Source organism: Aythya marila (genome assembly GCF_965140915.1).
Source record: "Aythya marila genome assembly, chromosome: 14".
NCBI classification, from domain to species: Eukaryota; Metazoa; Chordata; class Aves; order Anseriformes; family Anatidae; genus Aythya; species Aythya marila.
In genome coordinates, this window is record NC_139055.1 from 13,079,766 (window position 1) to 13,099,865 (window position 20,100).

The 20,100-nt window shown below is 40.2% G+C and overlaps 1 protein-coding gene across 1 annotated transcript in view; it reads right to left on the bottom strand.

Moving 5' to 3' along the window:
* GALNT10 (polypeptide N-acetylgalactosaminyltransferase 10) overlaps positions 1-16,240 on the bottom strand; it is a 45,562-nt gene extending 29,322 nt beyond the window's left edge. The window contains exons 1-3 of the mRNA XM_082771552.1: positions 16,051-16,240; positions 15,021-15,159; positions 11,427-11,593 (exon numbers count right to left, since the gene is read on the bottom strand). Coding sequence (XP_082627678.1) covers positions 11,427-11,593; positions 15,021-15,130 — 277 coding nt within the window. The 5' untranslated portion in view covers positions 15,131-15,159; positions 16,051-16,240. The remainder of the gene's footprint in view (positions 1-11,426; positions 11,594-15,020; positions 15,160-16,050) is intronic.
* Between the last annotated feature and the right edge of the window lie 3,860 nt (positions 16,241-20,100).

The following is a 20,100-nucleotide window of genomic DNA, read 5'->3' on the forward strand; positions in this document are numbered from 1 at the left end:
TGGGAGTGAACAGAGATAAAGGATTAACCATGAAATGAGAAAATTCACTTACTGGCATAACATATAAATACACCTAGACCCCAGGGAAAGTTTAGTATAGGCTGCATTTCCCAACGAGGGAAATACATAAGGAATGATTATCTTAGCTATGGCATAACCTTTTATTCTTTCAGGAAAGTTTAATTTGTAAAGGAGTCTGCTCCAACTGTTTCTTCCTGAGGGAATCCAGAAAAAAAAAATCATTTACTCATCCTTCCTTCATGCTGTAAGGTTTAAACACCTTTTGTTTGTTAAGAGCATCGGTTCTTACATCTTCCATACTGACTCCCTGGTTCATCTACAATATTAGTTTCTCTTTCTGCGCCTGTCTTTCCTAGGATGAAACAGTCATTCTCATTAGTTTACTCTTCTCCCTTCCAATTTCATTAAATATGTATCAAGATTAAAGCACCCACTTCGTTTTTTTCCTCCTCTGTTGACTGTATTTGATCTAAAGAGGTGATTTTGTGACTCAGTTATTTCCCTGTTAATTGCTTTTGATACCAGAGAATATTTTGCTGGCATACTACATAGCTACAGTTTTTCAGCTACATAGCCTTCGCAGCAGCTGAAACAGAAGCAAACTCCTTGCAGCACACTTAATATTCAGCACAAGTTAGATGTAGCCATGGTGACTAGCAGGAAGGGCATTACTGTCCCAAATACTGCCTTTAAAGTGGGGAATCTGTGCCCTCATCTTAAGGCCAAATCGGTGTTTTTGATTATCTAGCTGCTTAACCATGGGGATGTCTGTACTCCTGCTCAATGCTAATATATTTTAACTAAATTGAAAAATACTGCATGGGCAGATGAAAACACTGAAAATTGTTAAGACAAGCCATTGCACCAATGGCATCACCACTGACAGCAATCAGAGGCTCATGTGTGCACCACACACTGGTTCAGGATCCTGAAAGTTTATGCTTCATTTTCCCTACTGGAATTAAAAATCACAAGACCAGATTGATCTTTAACTGCATTTAATCTACATTATCAATTGCTTTTTGAGCACTACAGAGACAAGTGAGGGTGTAAAAGTGTTTCAGAAGTTTACTCACAGGACATAACCAACTCAACACAATTCCTCTGCAATCAGCAGCCTTCAAAACAGAACAAATGCACAGGGAATGAATGAGTCAGAGGAAGCTGCTGTGCTAGAGGGATGAGCTGCTTCTACTTCTGGTTAGTGTATCAGTATACTTGCACTGCAGATAGTGATGTATTAGGTAAGATATCATGACTAAAACCTATGACTGAGACCCAACAACCCCCAAATTGCCATCAATTGGAGAGATGCAGGCAGATAAAGCGTTAAGACATTTCATGCTGAAACATTTTGGAACATATCAAAGCTGGGAGATTAAAGCCTTAAAAGTTACTGATTTTTGCTGGGGAAAAGCACAAAAAAAAAAAAAAGAAAAAGAAAAAGAAAAACAACCACAAACAAGCCAGTCCACAGAGGTTCGGCTTTACATGAATACTGCTGATAAAGGCAAAGAGAATTTCTTGGCCTGAAAGTATTTGGTCTGTGCAAAACAACAACAAAGGATTCCAGAAAGTGCAAGAATTAACAGAAAAATCTATTCTGGACTTTTCTGTTAGAGAATATGCCATTAGGTCCAAGATGACCCATTTGAAAGTTGCTTTGATTTGGTAGGAACACAACCCTTTGGAGTCCAAAAGCTTTGATCTCAAGTGTCTAAGGTGAGGAAGAATAATTATGAAGGCTAAAATTAATAGCACAGACCTACAAAAATTTTGCTTTGGGGTTGCAGCCAAACAGAGTATTAGAAAACTGACAATCCGTCATTCTTACAATGATACTCATATATTAGCAACCATGAATGATGAAACATTTGCATTATAGTAAGTTAGAACAAAAAATAAAATATTTGTCAAACAAAAAGTTACCAATACAGCTGCAGGAAAAAAAAAAAAAGACTTATAGTAACAAACTCCGTAAAATAAACTTCCTAAATGCCAAACTTAACACTTCACTCATTTCTTCCAGACCTCTTTGCCATCAGTTCCCAATGCTCTTGTTTATTTTATTGGCAAGAGATGCAACTATTAAAGTAAGTTGCTGACATCTGCCAGAAAGGTCAGTAAATCTATTAAGTCCCGAAGCACAAATCCAGGACTGTTCACAGCTGTGCTGATACCACAACTAAAAGATCTAACGGAAAACAATATTGTTCTCACCTCACACATTCATTTTAGCTCGATTACACAGAGGAGAGGGTAGTGCTGATACCTGAAGATGTGCTGCTTTGACATCTTCAGCCTTGGCTTCCACTGTCCAACACAGCAAACTACCATGTTTGGACATGGACACTACTGGAGACGTCACACACTTAGCTTATTGCTAACAGGCAACATCAGTTTTCATGATATTTATGAATAGATGCTATCTTGAAAGAATGAGTGTCCCACTTCTTTATTGAGAAAATATCACTGCAATTAAATCTGTGCAGAAAATGTTTTAGATTATCACTTGTATTTCTAAATTGCATTATCTTTCAATTTTCTGAAACTGAAGAAGTGTTCACCTATATCAAAATCCCTATGTTAGAACAGCTACTTGGTCAATACCACTGAAAACTTTCACTTAAATAGCAGAAAGTGTGATTACCAATAGCAGACATCACATACGAGCTCTAGCAAAGGGTGTTCAAATCACATTTCTAATTAGCTTCTATGGAGAAGCAGCTGTAAAGCATTAAAATGCTGATTTGCACTGCAGCTGACAGGTATCTAGATATTTTTGACTTTTAGTAGGTGAGGACACATACTTCAAGGTGAGGAGAAGAAAATTAAATCTGTTTTCCTGCAGCTTGCACTAATAGCTAGCTACATGCATTGGGTATCATAATAGCAAGCGATGCAGTTAGATTTATTTAATGAGCTGTAATGGAAAGCCTGCTCCTCAATTATTTTCTCTAAACTTTAGTTTGCCAGACATCCTTCACTACAAAATAATTAGCTCAGAAAGAGGTCAGAGTAAACTGGACCCTTTTAATCTACCTCATCTCCTTTCCAGAAGGATCCTTCAGCAGTAGCAACTGATCTTAAAGTAATAAATACAGAAGATGAAAAGTAAACCAGCGAGTTAATTTAGGCTGTCACAAAAAAAAAGCTCAAGTAAACAACTAAAATGGGCTCTCAGGTCCTTTAAAACACTAGAGAATATACTTTTAATACTCTCCAGGCATTGCTTAATGAACAATGCAGTTTTTAGATATCCCTTTATGAAGGTACACTCAGGTACAGAAACAGTGTTTGAAGACATTAAAAAATGAATACTCAAAAAGGAAAAAATTAGAAAATTGAATCCCAGCCACATTTCGCTGTGCATCCAAAGCGAATTTTATCACTTGCTTGTCTGAAATATCTCACATCCACAAGACATGGCCAGAGGTAGAGAACAAATTACTTGTTTTCATTAACTGAAATTGGACAACTGCACCCGGCTTTATGCTCCTCTCTCCTTGGTGCTCACTATAGAATAGAATATTGCGTAGTCCACCAATTCACTACAACAATACAAACGCTCTGCTGTAATCCCTAATCCACACAGGAGTTTTGGTAGTAAACATCACATCTAGACTGTAGGTCACAACCATATAAGTGACTTTGGAGCCTGAACCGTATTTCACTTGTAATTTCATGCCACTACTTGAGTGAGTGATATTCACCAAAGTCAAGTCATCATGGAAAAATTGCAAAAGTATTGGCTTCCATCAGAAGCATTTTAACATTGGAAGTCTTACACCTTGATTGCAGTCTGAGAATTACTTAACTCCTTACACTGTGACTTCATGCACCTGGTAGCATTAAACCACACGGCAGAGGACCATGTTGAAACCAGACATCATCCAGAAGCTGAATTTTAATGAAATACAAATATCAGAGTACGTTTTGTGATAATTTTATTCTAATGAGAGTGAAAAGTATGTTTTTCTCAGACTTGCAAATGTGTACGCCTAGCAGGACCAACCTGCTGCCGCTTACCCAAGGGGAGATGTCACTGATAGTTATTTCAAAGCTGTTATGAAAATCTAAATAAACCTGAGATGATTTTCAATGAATGTTAAGGGCAAAAAGAACCACCTCTTCATCCTGTAACTTAATTTACAAAAATAATCCTTTTATAAGTTGTTTGAGACAGTTTTCACGGCTTCTAAACCAGAATTTGAAAGAAACATTTAAGAAAAGGTTGTAGAAAAACAGTTGCCTAAGAAAAGCTTGTTGTTCCCTCCCTCCCCTCAAATACTTCAAGGTTAAAAGCTTTAAAATAATCATATTCAAAATTCAGTACGAAAAACTGTCACCACTTTGTCCTAAGCACAGTCACTCTATTCAGAGATGTACTAACCAGATGCACTTTAGTGCATTTAAGAAGAAAAAAATGACTTTTACAGTGCTTGTGCCTAAAGATGAAAAGATAATCTCTTTAGCTGCATAAATCCTTTACTGTTCCATTTAAAGATCAAAACGAATTCAGGTTTTAAACCCTTTTCTATTTCAGATACTAAAAGCAAGATTTCTTTCAATTAAAGCCTGGCAGATGTGGTTAATGGAACAGAGTTGTATTTGCTACATACCTGATGCTGCACCAAATTACACATTAATCATCCCTTGCCTTTTCTTTTCAATATGCTGTGCTTTGTGGCATGCCCTTCAGACCAAATTATGCTACATGTGGTTAAGCCGAGTAGCCTTACCTACATTTGTTTTTCCATTCAGATTATCCCATATGGTTACCTTCCGAATTACTTGTACTGCAATATAAATATTAAAAAGTCATGGGGACTTATCTTTAAAAGGGAAGAAGGGGATTTGGCTGCAGCTACCTTTGACACTAACTGAAGAGATAAGCTCCAAGACTCCCACCAGGAAACTTTCAAACAAGCTACAGAATGGTGGAGACAGCACGAACAGGGAAAAGTGACCAACCCTACAGGATGAGAGGATGAATGAAATGGAAAAAAAGTTGGTCAAAGGCAACTTTATCAGAGGTGAAGACAGATGACATTACTCAGGGAAAACATTTCTTGGACTCCTTTATTAAAAGGTCTAAAAGACTATTGCTGTCTTTCAAAGATAAGTGGTGGCTGCAGGTTGCATTCTAGGCTCCCAACATTTAGGTGTCTTCCAACCATAAAACAGCCGCTCTAATTCTTATTGCACAAAGTCCTGCTGAAAAAAACAGCTAAGCAAAGAGCCTGTAAAAACAGCAAAAGACATTAAAAATGAATGAACAAAAACATTTTCAGAACTGCTACATTTTCACAAAATACAGCTCAGGGGAACAGAGTAGTGGTGGAAGAAAGACAAAAGTTTTAACCTGGAACCACCCTAATGATCCCCCAAGGAAAAATAAAATCCCATGCACCCTGCTTATAACATTTTTCTCCTCAAAATCAAATATATTTGAGTGTGCATGTCACAATATGAAAGACTTTTTTTTTTTTTAATCTCTGAGCCAGAAGGTTGATTTTGCAATTGCATTGTCATATTGTATTAAATATATTAAATTCATTCAAAATTGTTACTGCCTTTCAGTCACAGGTGTGGATTTTGACCGGCTACTGTAAAGAGGACGTTAAGTCTTTATGTATTGCCTCTGTACATACATACCACGCCATGAGGCTGACAGCCCAGCTGAGCTAACACTTCCAGAACAACCCTGATTCTCCGAGACTGCAGCATTTTCAGTGCTGCCACGTTCAGCTTCAGCACTGTATCACCACAGAGCTTTGCACGTAACATATGTTTCAGAGATGACTGATGCTGCGGTTCTCATTCTTCAACAAGGGACAACACTTGTACTAAAACACTGTCATTTACACAAAAGGAGTCTTAAAACTGAGTAAGAACGGGCTGTCAGGCAATATGCAAATAACCGAATGGTAAAACGTGATGCATATGAAATTCAAGCACTTAGCCACAGTCACTGATTTCTGTCAAGCTAGACCATAGAATAAGAAATACCTACCCAAAGTACTTCTGAACCGCCTGTGTGAAGGTTTTCTTCTGCACGTAGCTAACCCCAAGTACATGGCAAGATGTTTCTTTCAAATGACATTCAACAATAAGTACAGCCTTCTAGTACAAGGTTTACAATGCCTTGAATAATTTAAAATTTTCAATTACTGCTAAGGGTGAAAAGGTAAAAATATGACTTTTTCATTTAAAGGAAGGTCAGAAAATACATGATATCAGTTTGTTCCAGATAATCATACTAACACAAACAATTTCTTCAATTTTTTTGAGCTATGTCTTGCCTAGACTGTTGCCTTTTGGTGACTCAACAAGGCAACTAGGGCATTGGAGCATACAATGTGCTTGTGCAGCCCATTTTATTAGGTCTATGCTTCCAGTACGTTTGGATTCTCTCATTTTGGAGTTTTTCTTACCTATATAAGGCTTTCAATGCTGCCTCTCGTAACATCCTTATGGACAAACCAATTGAAATATTTGCTAGGTAAGTGGACAGTGGATTGAAAGCTGGCTGAGCTTTCAGGCCCTAAGGGTTGTAATCAGCAGCTAGGGGGCTGGACAGTCACTAGTTGTGTACCCTAGGGGTTGATATCAGGGCTAATACCATTGAACATCTTTATCTGAGACCTTGATGATGGAACTCTGCCCTGTTCTTTTAACTCAAGGCTGAACATTGATGTAGCAAGAGACAAGGGCAGCTTTACACTTGCTCATGCAAGCTACAAGAATTAGATGGAGACCAGCAATCCATTTTGCACAACACACGCTTGAGATGAACAGCTTGACTTCTCCCAACCATAGATTCAGATTGTTCACCTAGAAACAGAAGCAGCCCCCGAAGCGCCACAAACTGCCTGTCTGCTATTCACTGCCTGCTGGCAATAATAAAACACCAGAGTCGATACGAAAACCTGCAGTGTTACAGACTGACCTGCATTTCAACTTCTCTTCCCCTCCTCATTTCTATGATATAATGGAACTCGCTTACCGCTCAACAGCATTGTAATTAAATAATCAAAAAGCAAACAAGTTTCACATCTGACAGTCCCCAGGAGAAACTTGATATACATGAAAAAAGCATTTTAGTTTACTTAGGGCCATTCTGGTAACAACAAGCTCTGAGGGATATAATTAGTACCCTGCAAGTCAGCATATGAAAAGGCTTAATTTAACTGAGATCAGAAGTAAAGAATAGCCATATAAATGAAAAGCGAAGCCACAAATCCACGTAGGACTGCCACAACTAAGCATTTTTATGATCAGGAATTCTGAAGTTATAATTTACACGTATAGCATTCTGATTTCTGCTTATCCAGAGGGTGTTATTTTGGACCACCATGATATAGCTGAGAGTCTTTAGCACGGGTCTTCAGCAGTTCTCCCTGGGATGCAGGAAAAGACAATGTCAGGCAGCTCATTTTTACTCTCCAAAAATAGCTACTGAATTGGTTTCTCCCTCTAATATAACCTATACTCTTCTGCATATTAAAACGTTCCTATTGCTTTTAAATACTCACGGTCAGAAAAAGAGAATCCTTGTATCACCAACATCCCCACAAACTTTGGGGGGAAAAAAAGCATAAGTTATCATAGCAGCCCTATTGGGAATGCTGGAAAGCAGCTTCTTTCCATTGGAACATGCTGGAAAGCAGCTTCTTTTAAACCAAACTAGATTATGAAGACTGCCTAACAAGGGTATCCCCACAGACAAAGAAAGCCCAGTGTTAGGAAAGGCAGCTGTTGGAGGCAACAGCATGCCCTGCAGCTCAGGCAAACTGGATGCTACTGCTGTACGGCATTAGACCGGTCCCACAGTTAGCTGGGCTTTCCCAGAGCAATGTGGTTGATATGGAATCCAGCACTAACTTTGAAATAGGGCTTGATTTTGATCATTTGCTTTATATTCCAGACATCCAATAAAATTCCAGACAGCAAGTTGTTCCAGCACATTCAGATTTTTCACATACAAAGCAAAGGAAACATTTTAAAAGCACGACTTGTAAAGCTTTTGCTCCTTGCTGTTACGATTTGTTGTCATTGGGACAGCCTTTTTTGGCTGAAAAATATTTATTGTTAAAGGTCACAGAATTGTGTCTCAAACAAATTAAGAAATAAATGGCTGTTGACACTTCCAGAAGATGATTCATCTGTCCAAGAGTTCCAATAATGAAAGCAACCCAGCTGCCTCTCAGGTATGCTGGAGAGCACAGCAGCCGCCAGCTAACCCAGAAATCTGTCTTCACTCTCCTGTCACTTTGTTAGCTGACTTCTCAACTTCTTCATAACCACAGCAAGAATTTCTTACTCTCAAGCTTGAAAACAGATGAAAAACTCAGGAAAGTCAGAAAACCACTGATGTGTGCAGCATACTTACTATGTGATGTGTCTCCACATACTTACTGGTGTGTCTCCATACTCACTATTTCTATTATTAAGCCCTCTTTATGTGAAGTAGAGATTCTCCGTGTATGAGAATTGACCAGGGAGACAAAAAAGGCTGATGGATTGACACTAATCACCACCTACAGAAACTAGTGCAATAGCAGAACAATTTAGCAACACTAACAAGAGAACCCCAAGGGCAGCTGGGCAAATTCCAGTGCCTTTAACCCTAAACGCAGGTCAGTTCACAAGACGTGCTAGCAAGAGGAATACAGCCTCCTTGCTGGAGATAGCCCGGTTTCTGAAGGTTAGTCTATTTTAATGAGCTATTAAAGTGCTAGAGGTCTGTTTAGACAACCCTCAAGTGAAAGGCCACCAGGAGGCACAGCAGAGTGTATCTGATATTTTATCTTGTCTGGGTAATCTCTCGATAAAAAAAATAATAGGGTTTTATTGAGCGATTATTCTTCTCATCTTTTGCTATTCACAGGAGTTTACGATGACTGTTTACTGATCTCTTTGGGAAAGAAGCTGACATTTACTGTTCTTACTCTGCTTCTCTGATCTCAAACAGGCCCTCCAGCTATCACCATGTTCAGCAATGGTTCTATAATTTCAGAAGAAAGATTGTTACAAATCTGTGGGACTAGTGTTTGAAACAGAAGCATAGCATTGCACTTGGCAGACAACACAGAAGACTAATCATTTATGATTTTCAAAGAAAATCTCTCCTCACTATTAACTGCTCACCAGTTCTGTGGAACAGAGGTGGTGATGATCATCAGCTCAGGACAGGAGATAAATAACCAGAGCAGTGATCTAAGAGCCCATATCCAAGAATGTGGACTTCTCAAGTGTACATGTGAAGTAAAAGTTTCCCTCCTTCACACAACTCAGTTTGAGGTGTTACATGATCAGTTTTCAGATCTTGGTTTAAAGCAAGACTTTTTTTTTTTTTTAAATGCAACAAATTAGAACCAGAAATTTCTAACCAACAGTGTTTTGAGTCAAGATTATGTATTTAGGACTTAGTGCTCCTGCCTCCTGAAGACTAAGGATCTATTTAAACTCCAGGAGGCATGTGGAAGCCAGCTCCAGCGTGGTTAGGGAAGAACACTGACTGCTGGAGGAGAAGCAGCCAGCAGGAAACGCCACGGTGCAGACACAGAACTGACAGCAGGGAAGGAAATATGCTTCATCCTAACCAGTAATTGTCTCAACACGCATAGATCAACTGAGCTAGCAGGAAAACATTGATTTCAAAAAAAAGGTTTTCATTAGCACACTGTGCCTGTGTCTCGTTCTCTTCCCTTGGCAATTCAGCTCCCTGTCCAACACCAGCAGTCTTCTGTGTCCATCTGTAAATGGTTGCTGCACGCAAATCGATCTCAGCTACTTCCTGCAACCTTAGTATGGAAGGTGGATGACTGACTAGAAGAGCTTGCATCTCGTCAGATGCAGGTGGAACAGAGCACGAGGGACAGAAGACATGTGCATGGACTGAGGAGGAGTAGAGATGGGAGAGCCACAGAAGTGCTGTCACCTGGTCAGAAGGACACATCTAGAGAACAAGGAAAACGATCCATGGAAGACCAGATTTCATTACTTCTACTTCTCCCATAAGAAACTCGTTTGTACAATCCAGCTGTGGTTACTGCATGTCTAATTTGCTTCTAGACTGCGTAGCAATAAGGAGACCTTGTTGGGAGGGTATTTTATCTCCCAGCTTAGTCTGAAAATCCTCTAAAGAAATACTTCATAAAAGTGATTGATTTGTTCCAACCAGCATGCCTTGCTTGCAAACTAATTAGAGACATACCTTAGAACAAATACCATAGCTACTGGATAGTGCTTATTTTAAAGTCAATAAAGGTCAGAACACTAAATACTCACAAGCTCATTTTAGGAGTTTCCTATGTGCCAGAATTTTGAAGATGCCTCCTTTAGTATCCATACAGAGAGCTTTATCCTCAGTTGTATAATCTCAGTGGCAGGACTCAAACTCTGCAGCTCGTAAAAAAGCTAAATAATCTTAGTAATTTTAATGGAGAAAACAGTTGCTAGATCTGACCATAATCCCTTAAAGTCACTGTACCCTCTTCAACACTGGAGAGCCAGCTATTTCACAGGGCTTTCAAATTCCACCTGATCTCATTAACTCTGTAATGTCTACAGGACAGACATTCATTCCTCCTTCACTTGAGTGCCTTTTTCACCATAGCAACAGTGAAAACTACACGTTTTACCTCAAGATATAAATTAAATTCTATCTTAATTTAAATCACACAGTGTGTAAATAGTTCAGAGAAAAAGATCTCATCTTTCTGCTACAGAACACATACATTCAGCAGCTACACATATACATTGCTGCAACAACTAAAAATGGTTCCTCCTTCTATGGTGATGTCTTATGACAGCAGTTTTTTATCTTCAAATGTAACGCTTAACCCCAATCCCAAATGATTGCTCTTTGCTCAAGATGCCTCTCCCTGTTTTGCACTACAGTGTAAGTCAGCAAGGGAAAGCAGTCAAAGCTTTGGATGCTGCAGATTTACTTTCCAGGGGCACAACACTCAGGAGAAAAGCCGAATCATTGCAAGTCCAAGGTAGAAACCTTTCTATCACGGTTTCTTTTCTGTATCTAGAAGAAAATATGAGATGGAGGAGTGAGCTATTTCCCCCTCCCCCCTTTTTTTTTTTTTTTGAATTCTGAATGCCAAACACCTAATCCTGCTCAGCTGGCTCCCTTTTTGTGGTGTCCAAAACACAGGACAGTCTATGCCATCAGTAGCTAAATATCACAAACTGAATATGGAACATAATTTTTGCTAGACTTTTGGCCTTTAAAACACCCTGGAACAAGATTTACCTGAACTCTGTTGCTGGCCAGAAAGAAGTTCTTTAGTCACCTTCCTTATACACCTGTTTGCAGGTTCATCGATCTCTTAGGTAGATAAGCAGAGATGAAGATAGGATAAAATGTTACACGTGTATTATCATACCTCTGTCACTGAAGTCATCCACCAGCACTATCTCTGCTATCAGCTCAGGAGGGGAGCGGTTCAGGACGCTGTGCACTGTGCGGAGGAGAGAGGACCATCCTTCGTTGTGGAACGGTATGATCACACTGGTGTTCGGAAGCTTCTCCAGGTATAGTTTATTCTTGCAGCTAGACATAGAAGAATAAGGTCAAAGGTGGTGCCAAGAAACTCTAGCACATATTAATTGCCATTAAGCAACTCAGTTCATCCCATTTATTCAACTGCCTGAAAAAAACTTACTCAAGACAACACTGACCTGGTCTAGCCTACCTTGTTTTGAACACAAAGCACAGGAGAACTGGAATGAGGCTGGAAACTCAGGTTTGCAGAGTCACCATATGGACCCCTCAAATTTGTGGGCATTCCCCCATGCCATTAGTCTCCCTTAACCTTGAAATGGGGGTAATGCTCCCTCGTCTTGCAGGTGTGTTTTCAAGATAGCCTCATGAAGAACATTCAGACTACAGCAGTGAGTGCAGTGTTTATTTTCCTGGGAGTGGAGTTTGAACTTTTTTAAACAGGTAAGATCTAAGGCCACACAAAGCACAGCTGCAGTTAAAATTACCTAACAGCTGTTCACTAGCAGGTAAATCTATTACTTTCCTGGAACCCCAGTCTAGTTGAAAACAGACAGAGTTAACTACATGAGTACAGATTTTTGGAACATATTAATGATAGAGCTAGCAGGGTGGGCTGTCTTCTTTCCACTATCACAGGAGGGAGGCCATCCTCCACTCGCTGCCCTGCCACAACACTGTGCTTATCACACAGCACGCACAAGAGCTCATTTGCAGGGTAGGATTTTAGCACATGCACAGCAGAGTGCATGCACACAGGTAGTTCTCTCCCTGTTCTCAGAAGGGCAGATGGGAACAAAATAGCTCTGGCACTGGCAGCTTTTTCCTGGTGCCTTTCCCAGGGAATGGAGAAGGATACACCTATGTGATACAAGCCCAATAAATCTGTGATTACAGGAAGTGACTGTGGTGCCTGCGTGAAAGGACAGTGGCTTATTCTGGGTCTAATGAATTGTCTTGGGGTACTGCCAAGAGTTTGCAGGCTATGGCTGCTTTCATCCAGTCCTTGGCATTGCAATCAACCTTCTTCTGAGGTAGCTGCTAGCTGTAATTCTGTAACAGGATGAAACGAGATCCCCCAAATCTCTTCTAACCCTTCTTAAACTGCAATTCTCATCTTCTGACTTGAACAAGTAGAAACTTTAGCTATTAAGTTTAACCATTAAACATGGAAAGAAACAGTTTCCCTCCAGCTATCACATCCGCAATTGCTTTACAAGACCTGTAAAATTAATATTTTAAAAAAACAGACACTTAAAAGAACTATTAGCTGGGGAAGACATGACTGCTGGAACAAAGGGCTGTATCATCTGGATGCACAAGGTAGATCCAGCATGCTCCCTTCCCCAGGGCCCTGCAGTTTCCACATTTAAAAGCAGAGGTGAGGCACTGGTTCACACACATCCACACAGAACATCTCAGAAGTGAGCTGGTTCAGTGTCAGCATGAGTGTTTGGAAATCCATGGGATTTCCAGACCCTGACAGGCGATGCAAGACAGCTGGCAGCTCTGCCCAGGCAGGGGAACGTCGGCCAGAGCTTGTGGAGATAACAGGGCTCTCCCCTCTCCTGGGGCTGCAGAGCTGCACAGCAGCTCCAGCACCTCACTGCTGCAAACAGTGGCTTCTTCTGTCCCTCCTCAGGCCAGCTGTTGGGAAGAACCTCAACCATGGTCCCAAAGCATAGTAAAAAGGCAGGGCAGATCTCTCTTTTTCACCAGTTCACCTTGTGCTTACATTCCCTTCTACCTCTGGGCATACTTCTGAACCTCCGAATTCCCATACTCTTACCAAAGATAAAAGGCTAGGTAAAACAAGTGCTTTAAAACACAGCTTGCTTCCTTCTGCAGCGCTCTTTATGGGCTTTACCTCAGCCAAACTTCATTATAAATTGCCCCCATCCAGCTCCCAAATAACATGAAACACAGCACCTCAAGTGTATCTTTTCTTTTAATGGGCAGGGAATGCACAACAAACCTTTCCAGTTGTGAATTCCTTTACTGAAGATCTCCATTAAATGCAGCTCCATTCCCTGCCCACCTAATCCTTGCATCCATTATATACATGCTGTTTATCCTCATCTTGAGACCTCCGCAATTATAACTCACTACTTTGGGGGAAAGGATGTGTCAAACGTCAAGCAAAACCAGCTGCAGCAGGATCATTAATCCCAGCTTAAGGTGTTGGTGACTTAGACACTTCACTTATTAATTTTAACTGGGGACTAGAGTCAGAAGTTTCACGTTTTTAAAAAGTTTAAATTGCAGAATTAGCAATGAGGAATCAGCAACTTTGTGAAGCACTGGGGAATATAAGGTGATATATTAACACCTCAGGTGAGGAAATACTTGTATTGTCTAAAGCTTAAATTCTCAAAGCCCATGGCAGCCCCAAAAGGAAACTATTTAAGTTAACAATCTCAAACTATTTCCTAGAATTTCAGTATTAGCTGACCAAACATCTTTAGTTACCTGAACAACCTCTATACTTAAACATTTCAGCTGCATGCTGAAAGCATTTATAGAGCTATACTCACTACGCTGGTTTATGGGTATACATTGAGAAAGGATGTCAAGATAGAGTATATGGTTAGGTGGCTGTGACAGCTAAAGAGGCGCTCTCAAATGCCCAAATTATAAAAACCAATTTCTGCAAATTATATCTCATGCATAAAGTAAATGCTGGATTCAGATTCACTAAGTTGTGATAAAAATGGCTTTACACAAAACAAGCTTTCACTCAAATGTCTAACAAGGCTTCCAAATTAAAATCTGCAGTTGAAAAACCTCTCAGCTTAGTATCAACAAGAGTTAAACAGGTGAATCAAAATCCAAAATTCAATTGGAACTAGTCTCTACTTAAAAGCCCTGGAAAGGTTTTTATGAGGAAGATGTTATTGCTGACAAAACTCTTCTTCACACATAGAGTGGAGCTACCCAAGTCTTGTTCTGCTCCTAAAAATTTCATGGTCATTTCCAGCTACAGGCATACCTAAGAACCAAACAGTGTTTAGTGACAAAGTCATTACCCAACTGTGCTTAGTGCACTTGTGAAGCAAGTCAGACGTTTACACCAGCTTGTACTATAGAGAGAAACAGCTCTATCTTGTTAGCTGCTGAAAGTTGTTGGCTATGTCTGTGGGCTCAGGAACTGAACTGCCTACTTTCTTCATCTCTTGCAACATGTGACTCCTCCCGTTTAAGTTCAAGATTCCTTTTGTGCAGGGCTGCAAGTTTTAAGTAATTTTAACTATTTTGGAATTGAAAGTTATTTTTTTCCTGGTTTGTCTCCTGCATTTCCCATTGCAGTTATTACACACTGTCCTTTATGAATAAGATAGCAGTGCCAACAGGAACCCAGTTGTGATAGGCTTGTATTTGACAAAGATACAAAAGACCATAATAAAGAGCACAGTCCTGCAGATGTGGTAATTTAGAGCTTGTAAACTTTCACTTGTTGAAAAGCAAACGATGTACTCACTTTGGATGTCTGATGTCTGGAAGGGAACGATTCAGAGAAATTTTATCACTCACAAAGATATTAAAGCCATTTTCCCTGTATGCCTGGTCCACCCGCTCTGCATCAGTCATTGGGTAAGGTTTTCCCTGTTCTCCATTTCCTACAGACAGAAAGTAAACATGCATCATTACTACTAATTGGTGCTTAACTGGCCAGAAACTAATCCATATATCAAAAGGACGGCAGTTACCTTACAGCCCTTTCAAAAACCCCTTCATTAGTTCTGTGCTGTATGTCATACTTAGCACTAGGTCAACCATATCAGCCTAACAATTTTATTTGATACGAGATTTTGCTACAAACTACTCAGCTGTGCAAATCCTACAAGTTAGTCTTCCTTCTAACATCAGAAATAGATGAAGGGGCTATGGCAATGCTGGGGAGGATCTATAGAGTATTTTTTTTTGTTTCACAGCAGGAAGAATACATATGGTTTAAATACCTCGATGTTGCTTTTTTCAGCACAGATGGATATGTATATTTAACAACCTGAGTTCTGGTACAGAGGAGGAAGAGCCCTTGCAGACACACCAGCGTAAAGCTGTGATGCTCAAAATCGAGCCTTCTATATAATGCAAGACAAAATCCAGAACAATGGAATAAAAATTGAATGAATGTTATGATCAACAAAATTTTTCTTACACTTCTTTTCTTTCTGGATCCCTTACCACTTTTGGGAAAAGCGTAGTGTTTTGTGTGTGTTTTTTTTTTGTTTGTTTGTTTGTTTTTGTTTTTAGTAAGCTTCTAAAAATCAATACTGTACCTATCCTAAAAATACCAGAATGTTATCAACATCCTTTCATCTCATAATGGTTATTTTAGAGTTGGTGGAGGCAGCTTTAACTGGGATTACCATGCAATAACTGTTGCATCATGCCAACAGCATCTTGACCCTCAAGTTCAACAATACATTCTGTGCTCAGACTACTAAATAGAATCAAACTGATGTACAAACTGTATTAGAACATGCACCGTAATCTTACATACATACCCACACGCTCTGAGTCCCTCCTTATGGCTTCTTTGTTATGCCAGTCCTTTTTCCTTTGTCCATCACCAAAGTAAGGGTCTTTCTTTTGCCTCACGTATGATGCCTTTTAAACAAAAGATTGGATATATAGAAAACAAGAAAAAAAAAAAAAAAAGCTTGTGAAACATTTTTTGATAGCCTCCTACTTCCTGTAAGAGAAGACAATACATCTTCCTCAAGGTCAGACTCTCACAAGCAAGCAGTTTTTAACCCCAAAAGGGATGAGGAAGAAAGCAAGTTTTGCTTGCCTCAAAACAGTACTTTATCTATAGCTAAGTGATTTTTTCCAAGTGCAACATCATGTATGCAGACCAGTATTCTTAATCAGAGAATCTATTAAAAGCTCCCATTTTCATTTTGAAAACATCTAATACATCTTACTTCCTATTTAATTAACAATAAAGCTTTAATGGGTGACCTATTGCAGGATCATTATTAATGAGCACACTACTATACCTGAATAAAATAAAAATAAGATTTAAAAGGTCATTTATTAAGACTCTTGCTGCTCAACTTAAAAGCAAGTTTCACATGAGGCATGAGCCTGCACCGAATGCAATTAGAGCTGCTCTTTTCATGATGTTTTTTCTGAAATTCAAAAGCAATGAGTGCTTTGGGAACAAGTTAGCAAATGAAAGATGGGGTGAATTCTGGTTCAAAGAGACTATGGTGTGTGGAAATAAAACCGCGATACATCTCTAAAAACACTGACATCCCCAGAAAACAAGGGAGATACATATGTATATATATTTTAAATAGGCTTTAGGATCAAGAAGAGAACATCTCTAAGAATGAGAATTTTTCTTTTTAATGCCTCCAACTTGCAGAGCAAGCTCCACAGAATACAAATTTCTATAAAGAAAAAAAGCTAAAGCAGGGAAGTGCTCAGAGGGCGAGAGGCTTCAAGTCTCACTCTAATGGGTCAATCAAACTAAACCACCACCAATAAAAAGCAACAGCTGGCATAGTAACCTTGCATGGTTACCAGATATCTCTGGCATTAAAAGCACAGATGCCATTTGCTTTAATAAACTACAAACTCGTTATTTTCATGCCTAGATTTGTCTTGCACAAGTAGGGCATCTGGGCATTTTACTTGCTATTTCACTCCCTTCTGTCTGCTGAAGCACATCTCACTGCAGTCTGGCAGACAAGCTCTGCTGAGCCTTGCCGTGAAGGTTTTGCAGGTTTATCCCCATCAGAGCAACCCTTTTCTACAGCCAGTAGGAAAGGCACACTGCTAGTGTTTTCTCCACTCAAGCTCAGCACCCTCAGTGCATCAAAGTTGGACTTAAGCTAAGATGTCCAAATGCAGTAGGGAAGCTGAAGGTGCATACCCTGTTTGCCTGGTTTTGGGTGGTAACCCTTAGCAAAGGAACTGCACAAACAGCACGAGTTGTGCTGGCTGTATTACCAGGCCAGAGGGTAATAAACAAGTGGTCCACAAGAAAGAGAGTTCAACCCGATTAAGAGCTGCCCTATGAACTATTAGAACTTGCTTGGGATTTTCTTTTCCATGCAAGAGATTTAAAATCATTCTAGATCCTTTCAAATCAAGGATCACAGAGTGATTTACACTCAGCTGCTTGACTTATCTGGCAAGACATTTTACAGACCTGGCAGAAGTTGAGTTTCATCCAAGAAACCAGACACTCGGTTACACATATCAACGAGTATCAATATCAGAGCATTTCCCTCCCTGCAATTCAGATGTACTTTCACTGCAGGAACACTGATGGGCACTCGAAATGGACAAGGAGTCACACAGCTACTTCTCAGCATGAAGAACTATTACTGAACTTCCACCTCTGTCACCTGGAGCTAACAAGGGTATTCTCTGAAAAATATTCATGACACAAAGATGGAGGAAAAGGAATTTCTCAGGGCTTCACGGGGAGAGTGAGACCACACTATGCGATAGGAATAACAGTGGTGAAAAACAGAGCTGCCAGTAAAGGCTGGTTATCAGGAAAGGGCAGTTATATCCAGAAGAAGTGACCACTTCAAAGAAAAAGCCCAGTGGAGTTGTATTTAGATGGTATATCTGATTTCTTTCATCCTGCCCATCGTTATTCATCTTTATCATCTGTTCCTTTATTTTCCACCTGATGAAGTTACCTGAATCAAAACTGATAGCTCATTTTACATTAATAATCACTGCCCCTTTAGCCTATTAATTCTAGTCTTCTAAATCTTTATTTCTGTTCAAATGCTGAAATGTGTGGTGTACCTTCCCAAATTCCAATCTGCACCTATTAGGACACAAAATTAAGATTGTCACCAGCAATCTAATATCTTCAATTCACCTGTTGGCATTTGCTGAGGGAAACAGGCTTTATAAGAGGCACTCTTATAGGGAATAGGCCTCACCTATTCCCAAATCACAGGTACTAGGGCAGTGCAGCTCCAGAGCAGCAGAGCTGTGGTGAAGAAGCACACTGTTGTCCCTTTTCCCTTTCTGGAAGGGTTTCTGACCATCACTGAACTCTGATATAAACATCAAACTGAATTGGATAACTGTCCCATTAAACACCACTGTTCTTACGCAGATTTCTAGACATATCACCTGTTGATATGAAAGGTATGTTTAAGTGTGAAAATCAACACGTGCACCAGGAACCAAACGTGAAAGAAAAAAGTTTCAGTAGTAGTGCAAACTGAACACAGTGGACAGCAGCACACCTGGGGGAAAAGAGCAAGCATAAAGCTTGTCCTCAGGTCAATCTGAAGCTGGTGTCAACAACACAATCAGAGCACCTTGAAAACCAGGGGGTGCATGCCCAGACCAGCCATAAAGCTGTCTGTTCCCCAGGTCTCCCCATCAACCCCACTAAATATTCCACAGCACACGCTACCGTTTCTTTGAGATTTGTGCCTCTGTTTTACAAGATCTCCTCTTTGCCAGGCCTGTTCATGGGCCCCTCTCCTCCCTGGGATGCTCCTGTGCTAGCAGGAGCCATGGAAGGCCTCACACACCACACACCTTCCCTGCCAGCAGCTTTTTGCCAACCTCCCTCGCACTCGGCATGTGCAGAAGTGTCATACTGGGCACGGGAACAGCTGGCCAGTTTGAGAACTCAGTATTTTAAAGTCTTTTGTCTGCTCTTTATAGCTCTCTGGACTGGATGAGCAGTACAAGGAGAATGGCTTACAACGCCACTGCCTGTTCCACCATTTGTTGTGATCCAACACTTGTAAAACCCGCTACCTGCAGTTACTCCGGAAATCCCACCCACCACAAGGCATTATAAGGCTGTTTAGGGGCTAGATCTAACCAGCAATATAGAGTGCAGCTCAGAGCCTTGTAACACCATTGTGCCACCCTATGCCAGATGTCCAAATCTCTATGAACTGACCAGGGGACATCAGGCACAATGAAGAAAATTGAAAAACAAAACAAACAAACAAACAAAACAAACAAACAAACAAACAAAAAATCAGCAAAAAGACATCCAAGTTGACAAGAAGCTAGGAAGAATGTTTTACATCCCACCTCTTCAGCAGCTTGAGCCAGAATTGCAGAAGCATCTCGCTCCCTTCGACTTCTAGCCTGTACATGTCCCTTTGGAAAAGCATCCCAGGGGGATTGCTCTATCTGAAATACACTAAGAAGGAAAGGTGGATCTTGAGCTCCTGCACACAACAGCTCAGGAGATGGGAGACCAGCTCAAATTATACCTTAAAGGACTCAGACCAACATCTGCACGAAGCCTACAGAAAGCACCTAACTCTCACGAGGACAAGGAGCAATCTGAAAGCCATTAAAAAGCAGTTTCAGCCTCCATGCTCAGGGTGAGCATCTTCAAGTACTGGGCTGGAACTGACCTTGTGCTTCTGTTTTCAATATGAGATACTAGGAATACAGAAATAAATTTTCTGCACAGCTTCAAGCCATTGTTCATAGAGGTCAGCAATGTGCATGTAAATACCTGCAGAGCAAGCAAACAAACCTGACACGACAGCATGCCATCCTCCAGTTCTATTAAAAAGAAGAAATCACAGAGACTGCCA